At 44.0% G+C, this 17188-nt stretch overlaps 1 protein-coding gene across 2 annotated transcripts in view; it reads left to right on the top strand.

The window, feature by feature from the left end:
- The window catches only part of PLEKHM3 (pleckstrin homology domain containing M3), a 179934-nt gene extending 164361 nt beyond the window's left edge, over positions 1–15573 (top strand). For both annotated transcript variants that reach the window (XM_059393342.1, XM_059393343.1), the window contains one exon: positions 13015–15573. In XM_059393342.1, coding sequence (XP_059249325.1) covers positions 13015–13192 — 178 coding nt within the window. In that variant the 3' untranslated portion in view covers positions 13193–15573. The remainder of the gene's footprint in view (positions 1–13014) is intronic.
- The last annotated feature ends 1615 nt before the right edge of the window (positions 15574–17188 follow it).

Raw genomic sequence — 17188 nt, 5'->3', positions numbered from 1 at the left:
AGAACAATGTTCATCATTGTTTAACTCATGTTGTAATTTTCTGACCATATAAAGCTGATGTGCATTATAGAAAATTTGAAAAGTACACCAAAAGTATAAAGAAGAAGAATCTCCATACATATGTATGCATGTCTACTTTTTTAAAAAATTGACAATATATTAAGTACATAGTTTTATATCCAGCTTTTTTATCACATCATATCAAAATAAGTTTCTAGATAGATTTTTATTGGTGGCTACTTTAACAGGAAGGAAATTTTATTGGTTCTAAAATCATTAAGATCCATTTAAAAAGTAGAGGCAGACTAGTCTATAGAAAGATCACTGGAGTAGGAATACAAAAGTCTAGATGTCATCCCTAACTCTTTCCCTGATTTGCTGTGTGACCTTTGACAAGTCACCTTCCACCTCTGGGTTTGCCTACCTGGTATATGACACTGTTTTAAGCTCTTACTGACAAAGAAGTTAGAACTTCATTCAGCTCCTTTGCTTGGCATTTTATATTAGTCTGTTTGCTAGTTTGTCATGATGTTTTTAGCAAGGTTGACTCTTTTTGATACAATTTACCTATAGAGGTTAAGATATAAATGCAAATTGTGATTCAGTCTACCACTTTGAAATAATAGCTCCATGAGGAAATGGACTTTTTTCTATTTGCTCACTGCTCAATTATCTGCATTTAGAACAGCACATAGTAAATGCTCAATAAATAATTCATGAAGTTTCCTTTATTTTTAGTTTTTCAAATCTGCACTTTTCCATGTATTTTCTTTTATTTTAAATAACTTTTAAACCAATTTCAAGGAAACTCTCTACTTAAATGTGGACATCACCAAGATACATGACTTCATTGAATGATAGCTAGCATTCTATCATATGTTAGGGATAGATATATTTTTCTGGCCCAGTGGAAACATTCATGTCAAAAACTTGAGTCTTGCTAAGCCACTCAGATCATTTAACTCTCAAAACAACTTTTTGGTCATTTTTTTAGGGTGTGTTTTTTCCTTCTCCATGTGACTGTAAATAAGTAACCTGAATACACAATAGGGAAGACAGGAGTGTTTACCTTTCCATACAAAAAATGTTGACTCTGCAGCCTGAGCTGTATGTTCTGAAATGAACTGTTTTATGCATCAGAATTACAAAAGGTAAAATAGTAACTTGGTTTTACAGTATATGTTTTCGATATTGTGAGACTTTTTTCACCTAACAAATTATGGGACTACAGATAGCAAGATCTTGTTAAATTGGCCTTTAAAAAATCCTTTATTTATTTTGGTTTTTATCTTGGCAACTAATGTATATTATCATGTTTGTATTAAACCACTTCAGTATTCTGAATATTAAACTGCTCAATGGTGCCTCAGGAATCATTGGCATATGCTATCCATACCTATCATTAATAATCATCTTCCAGTTCCTAATGCTTTCAAAGTGCTTAAAATAAAGAAAAGGCAGTCTGTAGATGTTCATTCTCTACCACAGTTGCCGCTTGGACTCAATTATGTTGAGTCTAAGCATAGAACTTTTGTAGAATGAGAGAGAAGCTTAGCAGTCATCTGCCCATCACTCCCACCCCCGACATACACCCCCTCCTTCCACCCTCCCCAGGGAAGCCCTCATCCCCACCCAGCACCTGGGCCTAGCTCCTGGGAGATGCAGGCTGTTGAATTCCAGTACAGTCCCCTTTCTGCCTCTCCCTGTCCTCACAGCACTAGCCTAAAATTTGAGGGAATGCACAAACTAACCTTAGGAGGGCAAAAGCCTATACTACATACCCTTAACTAGTCTCACTTCTGGTGATAGGTTGGTGGGGAGAGGTTCTCAACAAAAATAATGGGAAGAATTTTGTAAACTTTCGATGAGAAAACAGAAAAAGATAGCATTTAAAAAGTAGTCATTCATGTGAAAAACAGAAATGTGGGAATTTCCTTTTATGAAAACCAGTAAGTCATGAACCAGTGGCTGATTCAAAGACAACATTGAAAGCCATTAACTTAAGCTGACTTGACTTAAACTGAAAAATCTAGTTTGGCCTTGAGAGGTGAGAACCTGAAGTATATTAAAGCCCTTCTTAAGAGGAGTTAACACTTTTTTTCTAGAAAGAATCCTTGATGGTGGAGAGAAAGGAAATTTAAATTAAAAGACTTAGCTGGAAAGCAGCTTACATCACCGATTTGAAAGAAAAATTTCAGAATTGAGAATGAAAAGAGATAAGCAAATTTTCCATGGCAGTGGGGGAGATGTGGGGGCCAGATGGTGGGGGGGGGGGCACGATAGTGGTTTTCATACAATGCTTGAAAGAGGCACAAGCCAAGGGACTTAGGGACAGAAATGAATGTCAAAGCAGCTAGCAAGAAAGATGACTTTTCTTTCCTTCCTGCAGCTTCCCTGACAGTGTAGTTAAGGTCTCCTTTTGTTGCTTGTGTACATAGATAGCGTAACTAATTTTCTTAGCATGATTATCATTTCTATCCAATTTTTCCTCATATGCAGAGTAAAAATGTTCTAAATAATGTTCACACTGAATGAAAGGGACTGTTCAACATGCATTGTTCTTCACATCTTCCTTTGTTCAATAATAATGTATACCATGTTTTAAGTTATGTTTCCAAGATAATACATCTAGGTTCCTGCAAGGTAGGATAATTTTAATTACTAAGAGTATATACACTGTTAAACAATTGTATTGTGTTTCCTAATTTTATAAACATGTAAACAACTTGTTAGTTTACCTTCCCAAAGTTATACAATACCTTTATCACTACATAATGATGAAAAAAAAAATAAAAACTCAAATATCTAAAGCCAGGATTAGTCCTTGACCTTCTGAGATGTTTACACAGGTGCATTTCATTTTAGATAAACCTTATAAATTATACTATAAATTTTTAAAATTAGTTGATCATCTATATTTCAAAAAATTTTTTATTTAACATTCAGATGGGTGGCAGTAAACTTTCCTAATATATTCAATATAGAATTGACCTCTAAAGTTGTTTACATGAAGGGAGACCGTTTTCATTAGCTATAAAAATGTATTATATACTACGCAGTACAGTGCTGGCATGGGAACAGACATATCAATGGAACATGATTTCAGAAAGTATGCAAACAGACCCAAGTAATATGGGAATTTAGTACATGATAAAGATGCACAGCAAATTAGCAGAACAAAAGATGGACCATTCCTTGAAAGAAACTGGGAACTAGACAGCCATTTGGAGAAAGAAAAATAATGCCGGACTTTACCATACTCCACATCACGATCAATTCCAGATGGATCAAATATTTTGATGTAAAAATAAAACCCATAAAGTGCTAGAAGAAAAGATGGGTGAATATTTTTGTCATCTTACGTGGGGAAGGTCTTTCTAAGCTTGACACAAACCCAGAAGCCATGGAAGCAAAATGCTTTTATTTTATTTTATTTTTAAGATTTTTATTTATTTGACAGAGAGAGACACAGTGAGAGAGGGAACACAAGCAGGGTGACTGGGAGAGGGAGAAGCAGGCTTCCTGCAAGGAGCAGGGAGCCCGATGCGGGGCTCAATCCCAGGACCCTGGGATCATGACCTGAGCCAAAGGCAGATGCTTAACCACTGAGCCACCCAGGTGCCCCAAGCAAATGTTTTTAAATATATTTTTTAAAAGTTAAATGCTTAAAGTTCTGTAAAGACAAATGTAAACAGGCAATTTGAAGAGATATTTTTAGCACATTTAACAAAGAATTAACTTCCCAAATATAAAAAGTCTTTAAAACTCTCTAAGTAAAAGTCATTAGACAATGGGCAAAGGACATGAACTGATTTACTGGAAAAATATGCAAATAGCCTGTATCTGAATAGCTTAATATCACTTCCAATTAAAGAAAGTAAAATGAGATTCTTACCTATCAGCTATGAGAAAATATTAATAGATATGAAATGCAAAGCCCAATATAAAAACAATACCACTTTCCATTTTCATTTTGCAAAGTCCATATTTTTGTTCTAAATATTTATAACTGCTATCTAATATGTCAGCCCTGCTGTCTTTGGAGACAATTGGCCTAGAGCAGTAGTTTTCACACTTTTATATTCATCAGAATTCTCTGGAGGTCTTGTTCAAACACAGATTGCCAGGTCCCACCCTAGAATATATGATGCAGTATGTCTGGAGTGGCATCCAATAATTTTTCGTTTCTACGAAATTCTCTGGTTGGTCCAGGGACCACACTTTGAAAACCACTGGCCTCGAACACATCGAGTCTTAGAAAATGATGTGATACTGGGGTGCCTGGGTGGCTCAGTGAGTTAAAGCCTCTGCCTTTGGCTCCGGTCATGATCCCAGCGTCCTGGGATCGAGCCCCGAGTGGGGCTCTCTGCTCAGCGGGGAGCCCGCTTCCTTCTCTCTCTCTGCCCACCTCTCTGCCTACTTGTGATTTCTCTCTGTCAAATAAATAAATAAAATCTTAAAAAAAAAAAAAAAGAAAATGAGGTTGATACCATCTCGTTAAGAAAATGGTACTGTGAGAGGAGACAAATTAGGGGAGCTAATTTGGAAAGTAATGACAAAACACTTCGGGTCTTTCACTTGAATGTCTCCCTCCTCCTACATTTATATCACTAACTTATTCCTAAGCAATCAGTCATGTTCATAAATTTAGATATGGTTTACCTTCTGAATTTTTTGCATTGTACCTATCCCCAAAACTGCCTTTTATTTAGCTCCATTAGAAGTCTTAGTACTTTGAGGAACTGATACATAATATGTTAAGTAGAAGTAAATCCCATTCAAAGTCTTAGGTACATATCATCCTTATAAATGATTTCTTTTAAAGAGGCTTACTTCAAAAACTTCACAGTTGAATTTTTCAGTTTTACATAAAAAAGGTAGAATTGTTGGATCTGTGGAAGTCCATATATAAGCTAAACTTTTTTAAAATCTACATTAGCCAAATATTATTATATTCACTACCTTTGTCTTAGATGTAGCAAGACATTGCTAAACATCTCTTCGGCTCTTAGGTGTTTTGAACTACTTTAGAAATTTTTACAGAAAGCCACTGCTCCTACTTAAGGTTACAATTATATGTTCTAGCTTTTTCTGGAAATTACAGAAAATTCTTAAATCTTCCTGCAGTTTCTTTACTTTCTCTAATAATAAATGAGATTTTCCTAAAGTAAACCCAAGAACAGATGGACATTTGTTGAGAATTATATTAACACCCAGATGAACCATAAAAAACAACAACAACAAAAAAAAAACTGAGAAGTGTCAATTACTAGTTTTTCCCTATCCCCAAATAACTATTTCACTCAGATCAAATCTATTAAGATTTCATATATATACGTAGAGTATTAATGAGAAGTTCTTGTCACCATCCACAAATTAGCAAGAAGCATTTATTAAGCATTGGCACTAAAGATAATGTGATTTACTACTCCCAATGGGATAGCAAAATTAACAAATGAATTAATTAACCCTTGATTACATTCTCTTTCAAAGCCAAGATTTTAAGTAAAGCTTTTGTTAAAGCTATTAACTGAGCTTGGTTTACAAACTAAAAGTGCAAGACTTGTAAAAGCCAAAGGCTTTGTGGTCTGCAATCAGGGGAAAAACTCTTCCTTAATTAACTCTGGGGATTAAAAGGTAAATAAAAAGATCACTGCAGGGCATACCAATTGTTCTTCCCATGATTTGAGTCTTAGCAAGCATTTGGGACTGTGCTGAGTAACTGAAAGGGAAGGAGAGCCAGATTTCAAGTCAGGAGGCTGGAATCAAGGCCAGAGTCGATCACACACTTAAATAGTTTAGGGACCTAAGCAGCCACCAGATACTTTATCATCCCATTCCATTTTATCCATTTACTGACTGACTTATTAAAAATGGGAAAACAAATAGTACCCAGCTCAGAGAGGGATTATAAGGATAATCTCTATAAAAACAGGGGCAAAAGGCATACAAACGCTGCCTAATTGAAATGTCCAATATCAATCTGGCTGTATTTGCATTTACCATTCAAAACTATTGGAATAGCTTTACATACTAGCACATACACACCTACATCTACCGGACATTTGGCCAAAGGAGCGAGATTCCAGTCTTGTTCAATTCCCATCAAATCACGTGGGTACCTTTTGGCCCCCCCACCTCCGTACCCCCGCCAAAAAAAGAAAAAAAACCCACAATGAATAATCCCCAATGTAGTCCCGTTTCTCACTCTGCATGGAGCCACAACAGTTCCGTGATCCAGCATTTCCAGGCCCTTTGCGCTCTTGCTCCCCATTCACTGGCTTCCCCTGGGGCGGAAGAGAGGGGGGCATCTGGGGTGTGTAGATTTCTAGTAATCCCGGCTGAAGACTTCACCGGAAGGGGTGCTCCGGGCAGAGGCTGTGAAACTGGGACTGTCCCCAGCCGTCAGCACGTGCCTGGGATTGTGGTGACCGCCCTTTATTTTAACCTGTTTCCCCACAAAGGGAAGAATCTGTTCAACTGGGTCACATTTAACTCATTTCACTCTAGAAAGTTTAGTTACATGTTCTCTGTAATCTACCAAACAGTATACATACCTGTGTACATACAGTAAGTACATACATAGCACATATGTACATCCACAGACATACACCTTATGTGATTTCCCATTGAAGCAAATTATAAGTTACTGGCTTATATTCACTCACTCACAACAACAGGGGAGAACACCAACCCAAAACATTAAAATAACCAGGCCCCAATAACTACCTCCCTTAGCTAAGAGATTTCAATAACCATCTTGGTTTCTTGGAAAAACCAGTAATAGCTAGTGGCTCTGTGGGGCGCCTGACATAGTAGCCGTATGCCCCACCGCACTCGCATGCCTGATCGCGTGCACTGATTTCTGCACCCCGCCCTCGTCGCTGTGGGCTCCACAGAGTGGAAATCAGCCAGAGCTCTGCCCTGCTCTGCAGGCCTGTCCTTCCACTTGTCAGAGATCCAGCCAAACTCAAGGCTGACTTTCAAGCTAATGAAATATCTGAGGTCGTTGCCTGAGCCAAAAATAAAAATGCAGCAGGAGAAAAATCCAACATGAGCAGAGCAGAAGCATTTCACTGACCTCAACTTGGGGCAGGGGCCTTTAGCAGCTTCCTGTGGCCCTCCTGGGTGCAGCTAGAATCTGGAAGACACAGACAAAGCCATCAAGCCTGTCTCTAATTGGTGTCACATCATCAGCATTCCAGAACAGGAAACTGTCTGCGGCCGGCAATTCTTGCCGCTTTGCCGTATCAGAGAAGCAACCCTTTCCCCCCTGCACATACGTAGCTCTGTCCATTTGCAGCAGGTTCGTTTTCTTGGTTTTGAGAGCTGGAGTAAGACCATCGTTGTCTGTGGCTGTTAGATTTCTAGGGTATGAACGTCTCCGTCACTTCCCATAGGTCAATAAGCAATGTTTAGGTCAAAGACTGTTCATGAAATGTATAGAGCCTCACGTGATGATGCCTTTACTAAGAGAATGAGATCTGCATTCCCCCCGACACACAGTGGTGATGCTACGCCCCCGCCCTGAACCCTAGGAAAGGGCACATGTGGACAGTTCATGGCTTCAGAAGAGACGGGCCTAGAGTTCCTTCTCCCTCATCCCACATCGTATGGCGTGCGCAGTGCTGATGTTCATACGGCTGGCTCCAGGGTGGCTGTCCCAGTGGTTAAAACACAAGATGTCTTCCGCATAGGACGATACACGACTGCCGCCTCTAGCCAGCCTCCATTCCACCCCCAAAATAAAGACCCCACAGCACTGAACCCTTCAGGGTTTTTTCCTTGGGGGAGAGAGGGTGTTGATGAGGTTTGGGAAAATCCCTAAAAAGGAATCCTTAATGTTTAATTGAGATGTTCTGAGAAAGAGGCAGAGTCAGCTCCTTTTAGCCAAATTCCTGATAACCAGAGCTGTATGTGCTAGTCTGTAAGCTATTTCATGGTTTGATTAACCGCTGCAAATAAATAAAATTTAAAGTAATGCTCTTCACTTCACTTCACATTCACATTCAGTTCCAGCTTGTCAGTTTGAGGCTTTCCAAGGAGTGGCCGGCAAGGCTGAATTCCCACTCATCCATCCACAGACTTGGGGGCAAGAAAATGTGGAAAGAGAAGGGTAAGACCCAGAACAGCCTTTCCCTGCCCCACACCCCTGCCCTGCACGAAATCTGCAAGTTGGAAGGAACCTTAGATAATCCAACCTCCCCCTTTTACTTCTGTGGAGAACGAGAGGCTCAGGGATGAAGTAACTTACCCAAGGCCCCAGGGACAGTGGGGCCAGCCTGGGCCAAGAACTCGGGGCTCCTCACTTCAGTCCGGCCCTCCTCTCTGCAGTAAGTGTCCTACTTACTATTTTCTGGCCTCCTTGTCACTGTAGATGTTGCTGAAACCCAACTGCTTCCCACTTACATAAGAGCAATTTATTTTGTGGGGCAAGTAGAAGTTTTGGGGTTAGATTTGCTAGATGGCCTACAGAGGACATAACAAAGTGAAGACCACCACAGAGAAACAGCCCCGATATTCTTGGCCAGGGAGTAAATAAATGCGACTGAGGGTCAACCACCAGGATGGCTTTTGAGGAAGACCAAAAACTCAGAGTGAGTTGATAGAAAGTTAAGGGTTCCCACGGCGTGCACGGAATTGTGTCGTGGGTATTGACTTCTTATGTGATGTTCTAAATTAGTTTTCAAAACCATGGGGTGGTTAATGCCTGTGAGTTTCAGCTATCTTAACCAAAGGATGTATTAAAAATATATATATATATTTGTGAAAATGAAATGAATCAGTAACTCTGCGTTGGACCTTATTGGTTGGTGTAAGCCCGCAGTTGACACTTGTGAGTTCCACCAGGAGTGGGGGGCACTGTGTAAGTCCCCCCGGGTGCTTCCTCCACGATGCCTTCTCCAGATAGGTTAGGTCAATGGTTCTCAACTGGGATGATCTCCCTGCCCCTCCCAGGGGGCATTTGGACTTGTGGCCGTGTCCAGAGACACTGTTGGTTGCCACAACCTGGGTGGGGAAGGATTGTGACCAGCATCTGCTGGGTAGAGGCCGGGGATGCCACTGAACACCGTGTAGTGCACAGGGCAGCCCTGTACCACAGAGAACTAACTCTCTGGCCCCAAATGCCAACAGTATGAGGTTGAGATCCCTGGAGTCAGTGGAGCAACAGACGTTTTCAGGAATAGCCCACTGGATGGCTTTGGTCAGTAGCAAATATATGTCTCCCTGTAGTTGCGTTCTCTGGGACACTGGAAAGGAGGACCTAGGTCTTTGTTCTCTGTGGTGTACAACCAACACCAGAAAGGCAGCGAAACTGCTGATTGCTGGGAGTGGGGAACTCCGAAATGAAGATGAAACTGGCTGGCTTTCATTTGATTTATCACTTGGGAACACTGAAGGACATTTCTCTTTCATTATCTGCTGCAATTTTCCACATGGATGATTGCATTGGTAAATTTACCTTATATATAAGCTATGTTCCTGAAAAGTTGATTGTAAAATCATATTTTAAATACAGGCAGGAAATTCAGTAAACACTAAGGAGCCAGTGAACTCTTTTAAAGTGAAAGGGCCTTTTAAATAATATTCTCAAAGAGGAGCATGCCTATATATTGCATTTTTTAATGCAAACACTTTATTTTTCCTGCGCATTTTTCTTACAAAGCACCATAACTTTTATGTAAGAAACAGTTTCTCTTCCTCCTTCCTTTTCCTGACCTTATTCTTTTCATTTAAAAAAAAAAAAAATCAGGGGGAAAGTTAATAATAGATTGTCTGAATTTGGGAAGGTCATTGATCAGTCTGTCCATTATACAGTTCAAAAGATGACTGCTGGCTTACAAATGGTTAGAAAATAGGACTTGGTTACATTCTGAAATCATTAATTTTTTATCTTGGACTTTTTTGCAGTTAGTGACCTTTGGCTAGAAAGAGCAGGTGTACTCAGCCCCTAGGCCACCCCATGAGTGTTTGTTGCACCAGAAATACCCAATAAGACTCAACCTCTTCACCGGAGCAGGGTGCAGGGGTTGGGGGTGCCAGTATCAGCAGAGATAAGGGAGTGGTACTGAAGGAACCCCATGGTTTTCTCCTTATCAATCACTGCCCTTGGGCAATATCCCTAGGTGTGTAAATCACTTACTCAGCAGGGCAAAGGGGCAGGAAGGAGGAAATTTACTTGATAAGGCTACCATTAGTGTCACTTCAGTGACAGGAAGGTACAGAGGTGTGACCCAGGGAGGACAAAGCCATTGCCACTGGAGTGGAGCTGGCCCAGAAAGGAGGCATGAGGAGACGTGGGTCTAACCTTCATCCCCCTGGAAGGAGGGAGGGGCTGAGGGCCGGGAGATGCTGGACTCTCCTGACTGGTGTGGCTCCAGCATGAGGAAGGCAGGGACAAGAGTCACCATGAAAGGTGATGTCATGTTCACCTGCTCATTCCACATACGGTCACCCATGTGTGTCCCACAGAACCCCACTGAGTAGGAAGGAGGTCACCGTGAGCAGCATTTTACAAATGAGGAGACCAGGGAAAGTCAGTGTCTTGCCCAAGATCACTCAAAGAAAGGGTTGTGATCGGGACAGGAGTCTTTTGACTGGAAGCCCACGTTTCTCTCCAGGATGGCGCATTCCCCTCACTCACATGACTCGGCCTCAGTCGAAGCCACGGTTGGGCTATCAGAGTCCCGGGTTCTAGTCACAACCTAACTCCGTGTGTCCTCATGAGACAATCACTAGCCTTCTTAGAATCTCAGTCTTCTTATCTGTGCCACGAGGGGGTTGATCCAAGATGTCCTCAGGTCACTGTGGTGACATCGGTGCCATCAGACGCAGGAAGAGTTGCCAAAGATACCCAGAGGCGGCTGCTCACTCTGGAAGGAGCAGTCTTAGCTGTGTTCCTGTGCAGGAACTCCACGACACGCTTCATGTGTTACTCCCTTTGAGCCTCACAAGATCTCTCTGAGGGGCATGTTAAGACAAGGCAATTGAGGAGCAGAGAGGTGAAATGCCTTACTCCAGGTCACTGTCACAGACTACTCAGGCTGTCCTCTAAAATACCACAGCCCAGGGGGGCTCACACAACAGATATTTACTGCTCATGGTTCTGGAAGCTGGGAGTCCCAGAGCAAGATCCAGCAGGGCGTGGTTTCCAGTGAGAGCTCCCTTCCTGGCTCGCAAGATGGCCACCTTCTTGCTGTGCTCCTCACACGGCCCTTCCTCGGGGTGCACACAGTGGGGGAGAAGAGAGAGAAAGCCCTCTGATGTCTCTTCTTATAAGGACACTAATCAGGGCCCACCCTCCTGACCTGATTTTAACCCTGTGTCTCCACAGGCAGTGTCTCTGGGGGTTAGGGCTTCAATGTAGGCCTTGAGTGGCGGGGTGGGGCAGTGGCCCTACAATTCAGTCAGGTAGCCAGAAAGTGATTTGAAGGTGGGAAGTGAAGTCAGGCCAAGTAACCCTATGCCTACTTTCATACTGCCTCTCTGTTTTACTTGCCCAGAGAGCTGAGCTTGGGCAGAGATTACTGGGTACAGTGAAGCTTCTGTCTTTTGGTCTCTCGGCTGATCAGTATGGCCTGCCTCCCTGCGCCCCTCCCCACGCCACCCCACTCCCACTGTCGCTCATTCCCTGGGTCCAAAGGTGGGTGGGAGGATCTTCCTTTCATCAAACTTTCTGAATCCTAAGTGATGTCGGGGCTAAGTCTGTTGCATGCCAGGGAATGCTGCTCCAAAGACCATCATATGCCCAGGACGGAAGCCCAAGGTACTAGAGGAAAAGCAAAAGGAGCACAAGCTGAGCCCTGAAAACTGCTTCCTGCATAGTCGTCTTTGAACCCAGCCTCGTACTGGACCCTCCCGGGACTGCTGCTGGTCAAACCAATTCCTTGAGCTCCTGAGATGAGGGAATAGTTGCTTGTCGCTCTGCGATGGAAGGGTGGGCACCGTAATCTGCATTGGCCAGCCACCCCCTGGGCAGCCATCGTTGTGCTTGTCAGTTCCTTACTATTAAAGACTCTGCAGCAGAAACAATCCATTTTGGACTATTGCGCAGGCTTCCACCAAGGGAGACAGCAAACTAGTCGTCCACCTGGAATGCCTCCTCTCTATAAGCTAATCTGCGTGTTTTAAAAAATATTCTCTTCCCAACTTTCCATGCTTTACCCTTCCGACTTGTGCTATAAAGATGGGCTTACAGTGGTGGGGCTTTTCCCAATTAAAAAAAAAAGAAAGGAAAAAAAGAAAACTCAGAAGGACAATAGACCTGAGGATAACAATCAGAAAATGAAAATGTGTCATGTTATCTTTCCAAACTGTTAAATGAGGGCAAGGAGTAACAGGGGCCCACTTACCCTGTGTTTACAGAAGTGGGGAGCTACATTTTCACTGCGGTCACGCACTGGGGTTGTCTCTGGTGCTCAGAGCGCTTGCAGTCAGTGGAACACGGCACTCCCGTTCTCTGTCCCTTTACCCCAGGGCCATTGGAGGGGAAACTAACCCACAGAGCTTCCAGAGATCTGCCCATTGTCCCCATGATCACACCATTGCTAGTTGACTGCTGACTGCTCTCCACTGTAAGCCATCAGCCTCACCCTAGCCAGTTCTAATCAAAAAGAAAGAAAAGGGGCCCTGGGTGGCTCAGTGGGCTACGCCACTGCCTTCGGCTCGGGTCATGAACTCAGGGTCCTGGGATCGAGCCCCGCATGGGGCTCTCTGCTCAACAGGGAGCCTGCTTCCTCCTCTCTCTCTGCCTGCTTGTGATCTCTCTCTGTCAAATAAATAAAATGTTTAAAAAAAAAAAAAGGTTGTTTTTTTTTTTTTTTTTTTCAAGTGAAATTCAACCTTGAACATCTTGGAAAAGGAAAGAGCCCATTTCTATGAGTCATCGCTCTTCCCGGTGGCAGGGCTCCCCAGAATAAATGTCCTCTGAGCTTCTCGGAGGCCACTGGATTTCAGGTGTCTGTGTCTTGTCATTCCCGCCTTGGTCATCATCTCTGTGGTTGGCTTTTGCAGGTGTGAAAGCTGTGGGGCCGTTTTCCATTCCGAATGCAAAGAGAAGTCTGTCCCCTGCCCGAGGTGTGTCCGCCGGGAGCTGCAGAAGAAGCAGAAATCTTTCTGGCGGAGGCTGAACATGGACGAGAGCCTGGAGGAGGCTTGCAACATGTTCGAGCTGTCCTACCAGAACACCTGACTCAGCGGGGGCCCGAGGCCAGGGACTGACCTCTCGCTGAGCCAGCAGCCGGCGGCTTCCTAGCTAGCCAGCCAGATCCCTTTGGAAGAGGAGGATGTCTCATCTTCAGCTAGATATAGATGTATATTCACACACATAGCCACGCATCCCAGTACGTCCCGTATGTATGTTCTGTGCAAATCGCTGTCCAAAAGGTCCGTGAAGCCTCCGTGGCTCCAGAAAACTACCAGTAGCTGAATTACACTTAGCCTTGAATTTCAGCAGCTCGCTCCCAAGCAAAACGTGGTTTACACCCAATGCTTTAGAGTCCAGACTTTTTTTTTTTTGGCTCTCGGGGCCATTTTAGTACATAGGATACAGGAGGAAGCATCTCCTACAGAACCACAGAACTTCGGGTTATTTTCATGTTATTTATTTTTAGCCTTCGAGGAGGACGGAGTAACTGAGGCAAATACTCATCACCGTCCGTTTCGAATGAAAATCTTCAGGACACAGGAACGATGCCTGGATCATGCCAGGACCCAGTGTCCCTGACGCCGTCACCTCGGTGTCTACCACACAGGTGGGGATCACCTCAGCCGAGCCAAGTGGCTCAGAGATGAGGCGTGTGCGCTCCCTCTGACAGAAAGCGTGCACCCTCGAATTTATGAGGAGAGCTCCTTCTGGCTTTGAGGTTCATCTCAGGTTTTTTCCTGAGAAAAAAGACCTCAGAGACCAATGACTGCATATGTCAGTCTGTTTGCGGGTGTGAATCCCAGCGCCCCCTGATGCCGCGGGGCCCCCCACCATAGTCGGTGGAAAACGTAGCTTTCTGAAGAGCAGTTTTCCCGGGGTTTCATGGGTAATAGTGATGAGGTCGTAATGGTGCTGGCCTGAGGAAATTTCCTGTGACTGCGGTTAAATACATCGGTTTGTAGACTGGTGGAGATAATGCATACATTCTATGAGATGGTCTTCAATTTCTTTTCACAGAATCTCGTGTGGGCATTTCCTATTTATTTCAAACGCTTTATTTCTCATGGCTCGTGTTTGCACTTTCACTTGGACCTTTGCTGTCACTTCCACTTTCGCATTTTTAAAATTGTTTACAAAATCAAAGTAACATGGGACTTCAAAACCCCCACGCTAGAGTATGAAGAAAATGTCAAACTTATAATGAATTCAATGTAATAATATTGTCTAAATAAATATATAATCCCACATATAATCGCCACCTTAAAGTGAAACCGAACGTGCTAAAATCGTATCACAGGAGTAGGAAATCTAAGAAACTGCTTCACTGCTTGGCCGAGTGGTGGGCCCCCAGCGCGGGGCCCCCCAGGAGCCGCGTCCAGTGGCTGTGACCAGGATGCCAGATGGGACAGTGCTGGAAATCATCCTCCAACCAGAACTCTTTCCAGAACAGAAAGATACACTGATCCTGAGACAATGTTCAGGCGACTACTGAGAAGACTCTCTTGCCACTGAGCAGATGCCTCCAATGCCCTCCCGGTGTGGTAGTTTCACTGCTGTTGGAGTCTCGAGCATCAGTGGCTTGGGAAGTACAGGATACATTTAACCCCATCGCCACTGCCCCCCTCCCCCCGCCCCGACACCTTGCTCCCTCCAGATCCTAACTCTTGATACCTCCGTCCACTTAGAGGCCAGACATTTCAGACAGACTTGTGCAGACTGCCAGTTCCTGGGCCCCAGACCACAAGCTTCATTTATTTTCCGATCCTACAGCAGCTGTAACCAAGGGCATAAAAACTTGCTAAAAGGCCAAGGCTCCCTTCACGAGGAGACCTTACAGAGCCTTTTATTCTTGGAAAAGCAGGTTGACTTTTCCCCCACCCCGGTTACAGAGAATGTTGCACACAAAAAGATAAAGGGTGGAAAAATCTCAAACAAGCACTTGGCAAACAGGCAAACAAATTTGACCCTCTCCTTTTTCCTCCCCTTCGTGAAACACAGTATTTATATTTTCCAGCCTCAGAGAAGATAGCAGAACATGATCTTTCACAAGAGAATTATAGACCTGCTTATTATAAAACAGATGTGCTCCGATGGCAAAGTGCCTTTTCCTCCACCCGCAGCTCCCTGTCACCGTAGCTTACTTCTGCCTTTACCATAATTAATGTATCCGTGATCCCGACTGTCAGCGCGGCAGTCCCCAGCACCCTGCGTTCGGAGCCCCGAAGTGCAGACGCCCCTCCTCCCGGCCCAGCACGCTGGCTCTCGGCACAGAATCCCCTGTCCCACCTCACAGGCACCTAGCATCCGAGCTGCTGGGGGTGCGATTCTGGATCCCGGTTCTAAAGGCCTCTGTCTTCACCGGTGCCCATGGAGAGGGTCCCACTAAATATGGGCCTCCCCTGGGAACTCCTAAGGAGAACCTTCTATCCACATCAATTTCTGCTTATTTTCAGAAGAGAAAAAAAATGTATACATATATATATTTAAGTATATATATATATATATATATATATATAATTGCCATTGGCTACCCAGAAGCAGGACTACTTCCTGGCTACTTCTCTTTTCTCTCCTTTTTGTATGCCGCTACACGGCCCACAGCCACCACCACCCAAATCTGATAGGACCGAGCGGAGCCAGCTTCGGAATTGGGTCGTCATGAGAAGTTCAACAGTGCCGTTTTCCAGCCCAGAACGCCTTAGAGCCCGTGAACACCCTTACTGTTTTCCACCCAAATGACTTGGTGCACTGTTGGGTAATTGTTCCACTGCTTAGAAACTGTCGAAACAAAAGCAAATCCGTGGATTACCACCTTCCTAAGACCAAGCTAATACCTGCTTTCCCCTCACATTCCCTCTCTCATCCCATATTAAATAACTCGCACATAAAACACCGGAGAAAATGGCCAATTAATGTCCTAGAGCTGGCGGCCGACTCCGGGGAACCACTTTTCACTTGAAAGGCCCATTCCCCGGTGGATCACTGGAGGAAATCCCTCCTAACGGTGCCAGAAACTCATGGGTGAGACCGTCCAACCCTGGTAAAATGTTGGCATCTAACCCTGCACTAGAGAAGCCAGTTCCCAAAATAGACCTCCCTCGCACCACTGCGGGAAGGCCACAAAGTGCTTTAAGAGCAGTCAACTGGAATCGCATCGTGTTTTTTCCAGCGCTGATTTTCCCCAACGCTGAAAGCCTCTTTATAGGAAAACCACGTCGACGCTCGTCATCCCCCTTTGTCCCTGCTTTTCGGGGGACCGTATTACCCTTCTCTTCCTATCTGTAGTACTAAAGGGTAATACTCTTTGGAGCTTGCCCGCTTGATTCGCTGAGAGGGGAATTGCTTTTTGATTCTACTCGGCTAGGTTTCCACCAAAAAGGGAGTATCGGTCGTGTTGGGGATTTGTGGTTTCCAACTAACAGTGGTATTTTGGCTCCTGCAAAAGGACTGTGCCATGACTTTCTTCCGGCTGCAGCAAGAACCCTGGTGTTGACCTCACTCTGGCGAAGCTAGAGTGAGTCCACTTTGATGAGGTCTGGCCTCTGGTTTGTCGCTGCGTGTGTACACACTGCACACTGACTCTGGAAGGTTTCTCCCTGTGCCTCCTTGAAAAGATTTGGCTTCCAAACCTCTGGGTTTATTCTCTACCTGTTGGCCAAAAAACCCCGCCATGCATAAATCACTGTATTGGGGTAGGACCGGATGCCCCACTGAACACTTCGTGCAAAGAGAGACATTATCTGAGGAAGCCGAGATACATTTTGCTCCCAACCGAGGGTGGAGCCAATGCCGCTGTCCGTAAGTTTAGGCAGAATTATTCATCTCCACCACATTTTATTGAAGTGACTGGATTAGGATGTCAGTCTTCAGCTCTTGATTCGAATACTGCCAAGAGTCAATACAGAGGTTATTTCACTTTTTTATTACTTTTCCCAGTAAGGAGAGATGCATACACTTTCCCACTTATTTCTTGAATTTTCTGACTCAATACGTTTGTTACTCTAAGATAATGGCAGAAAGTAGAGAATTTAGGGTGAAACA

This window comes from Mustela nigripes, chromosome 3 (assembly GCF_022355385.1).
Source record: "Mustela nigripes isolate SB6536 chromosome 3, MUSNIG.SB6536, whole genome shotgun sequence".
In the NCBI taxonomy this organism is placed as follows: domain Eukaryota; kingdom Metazoa; phylum Chordata; class Mammalia; order Carnivora; family Mustelidae; genus Mustela; species Mustela nigripes.
Note: the sequence above shows the minus strand (reverse complement) of the source record. Positions and strands in the feature narration are given on the sequence as shown.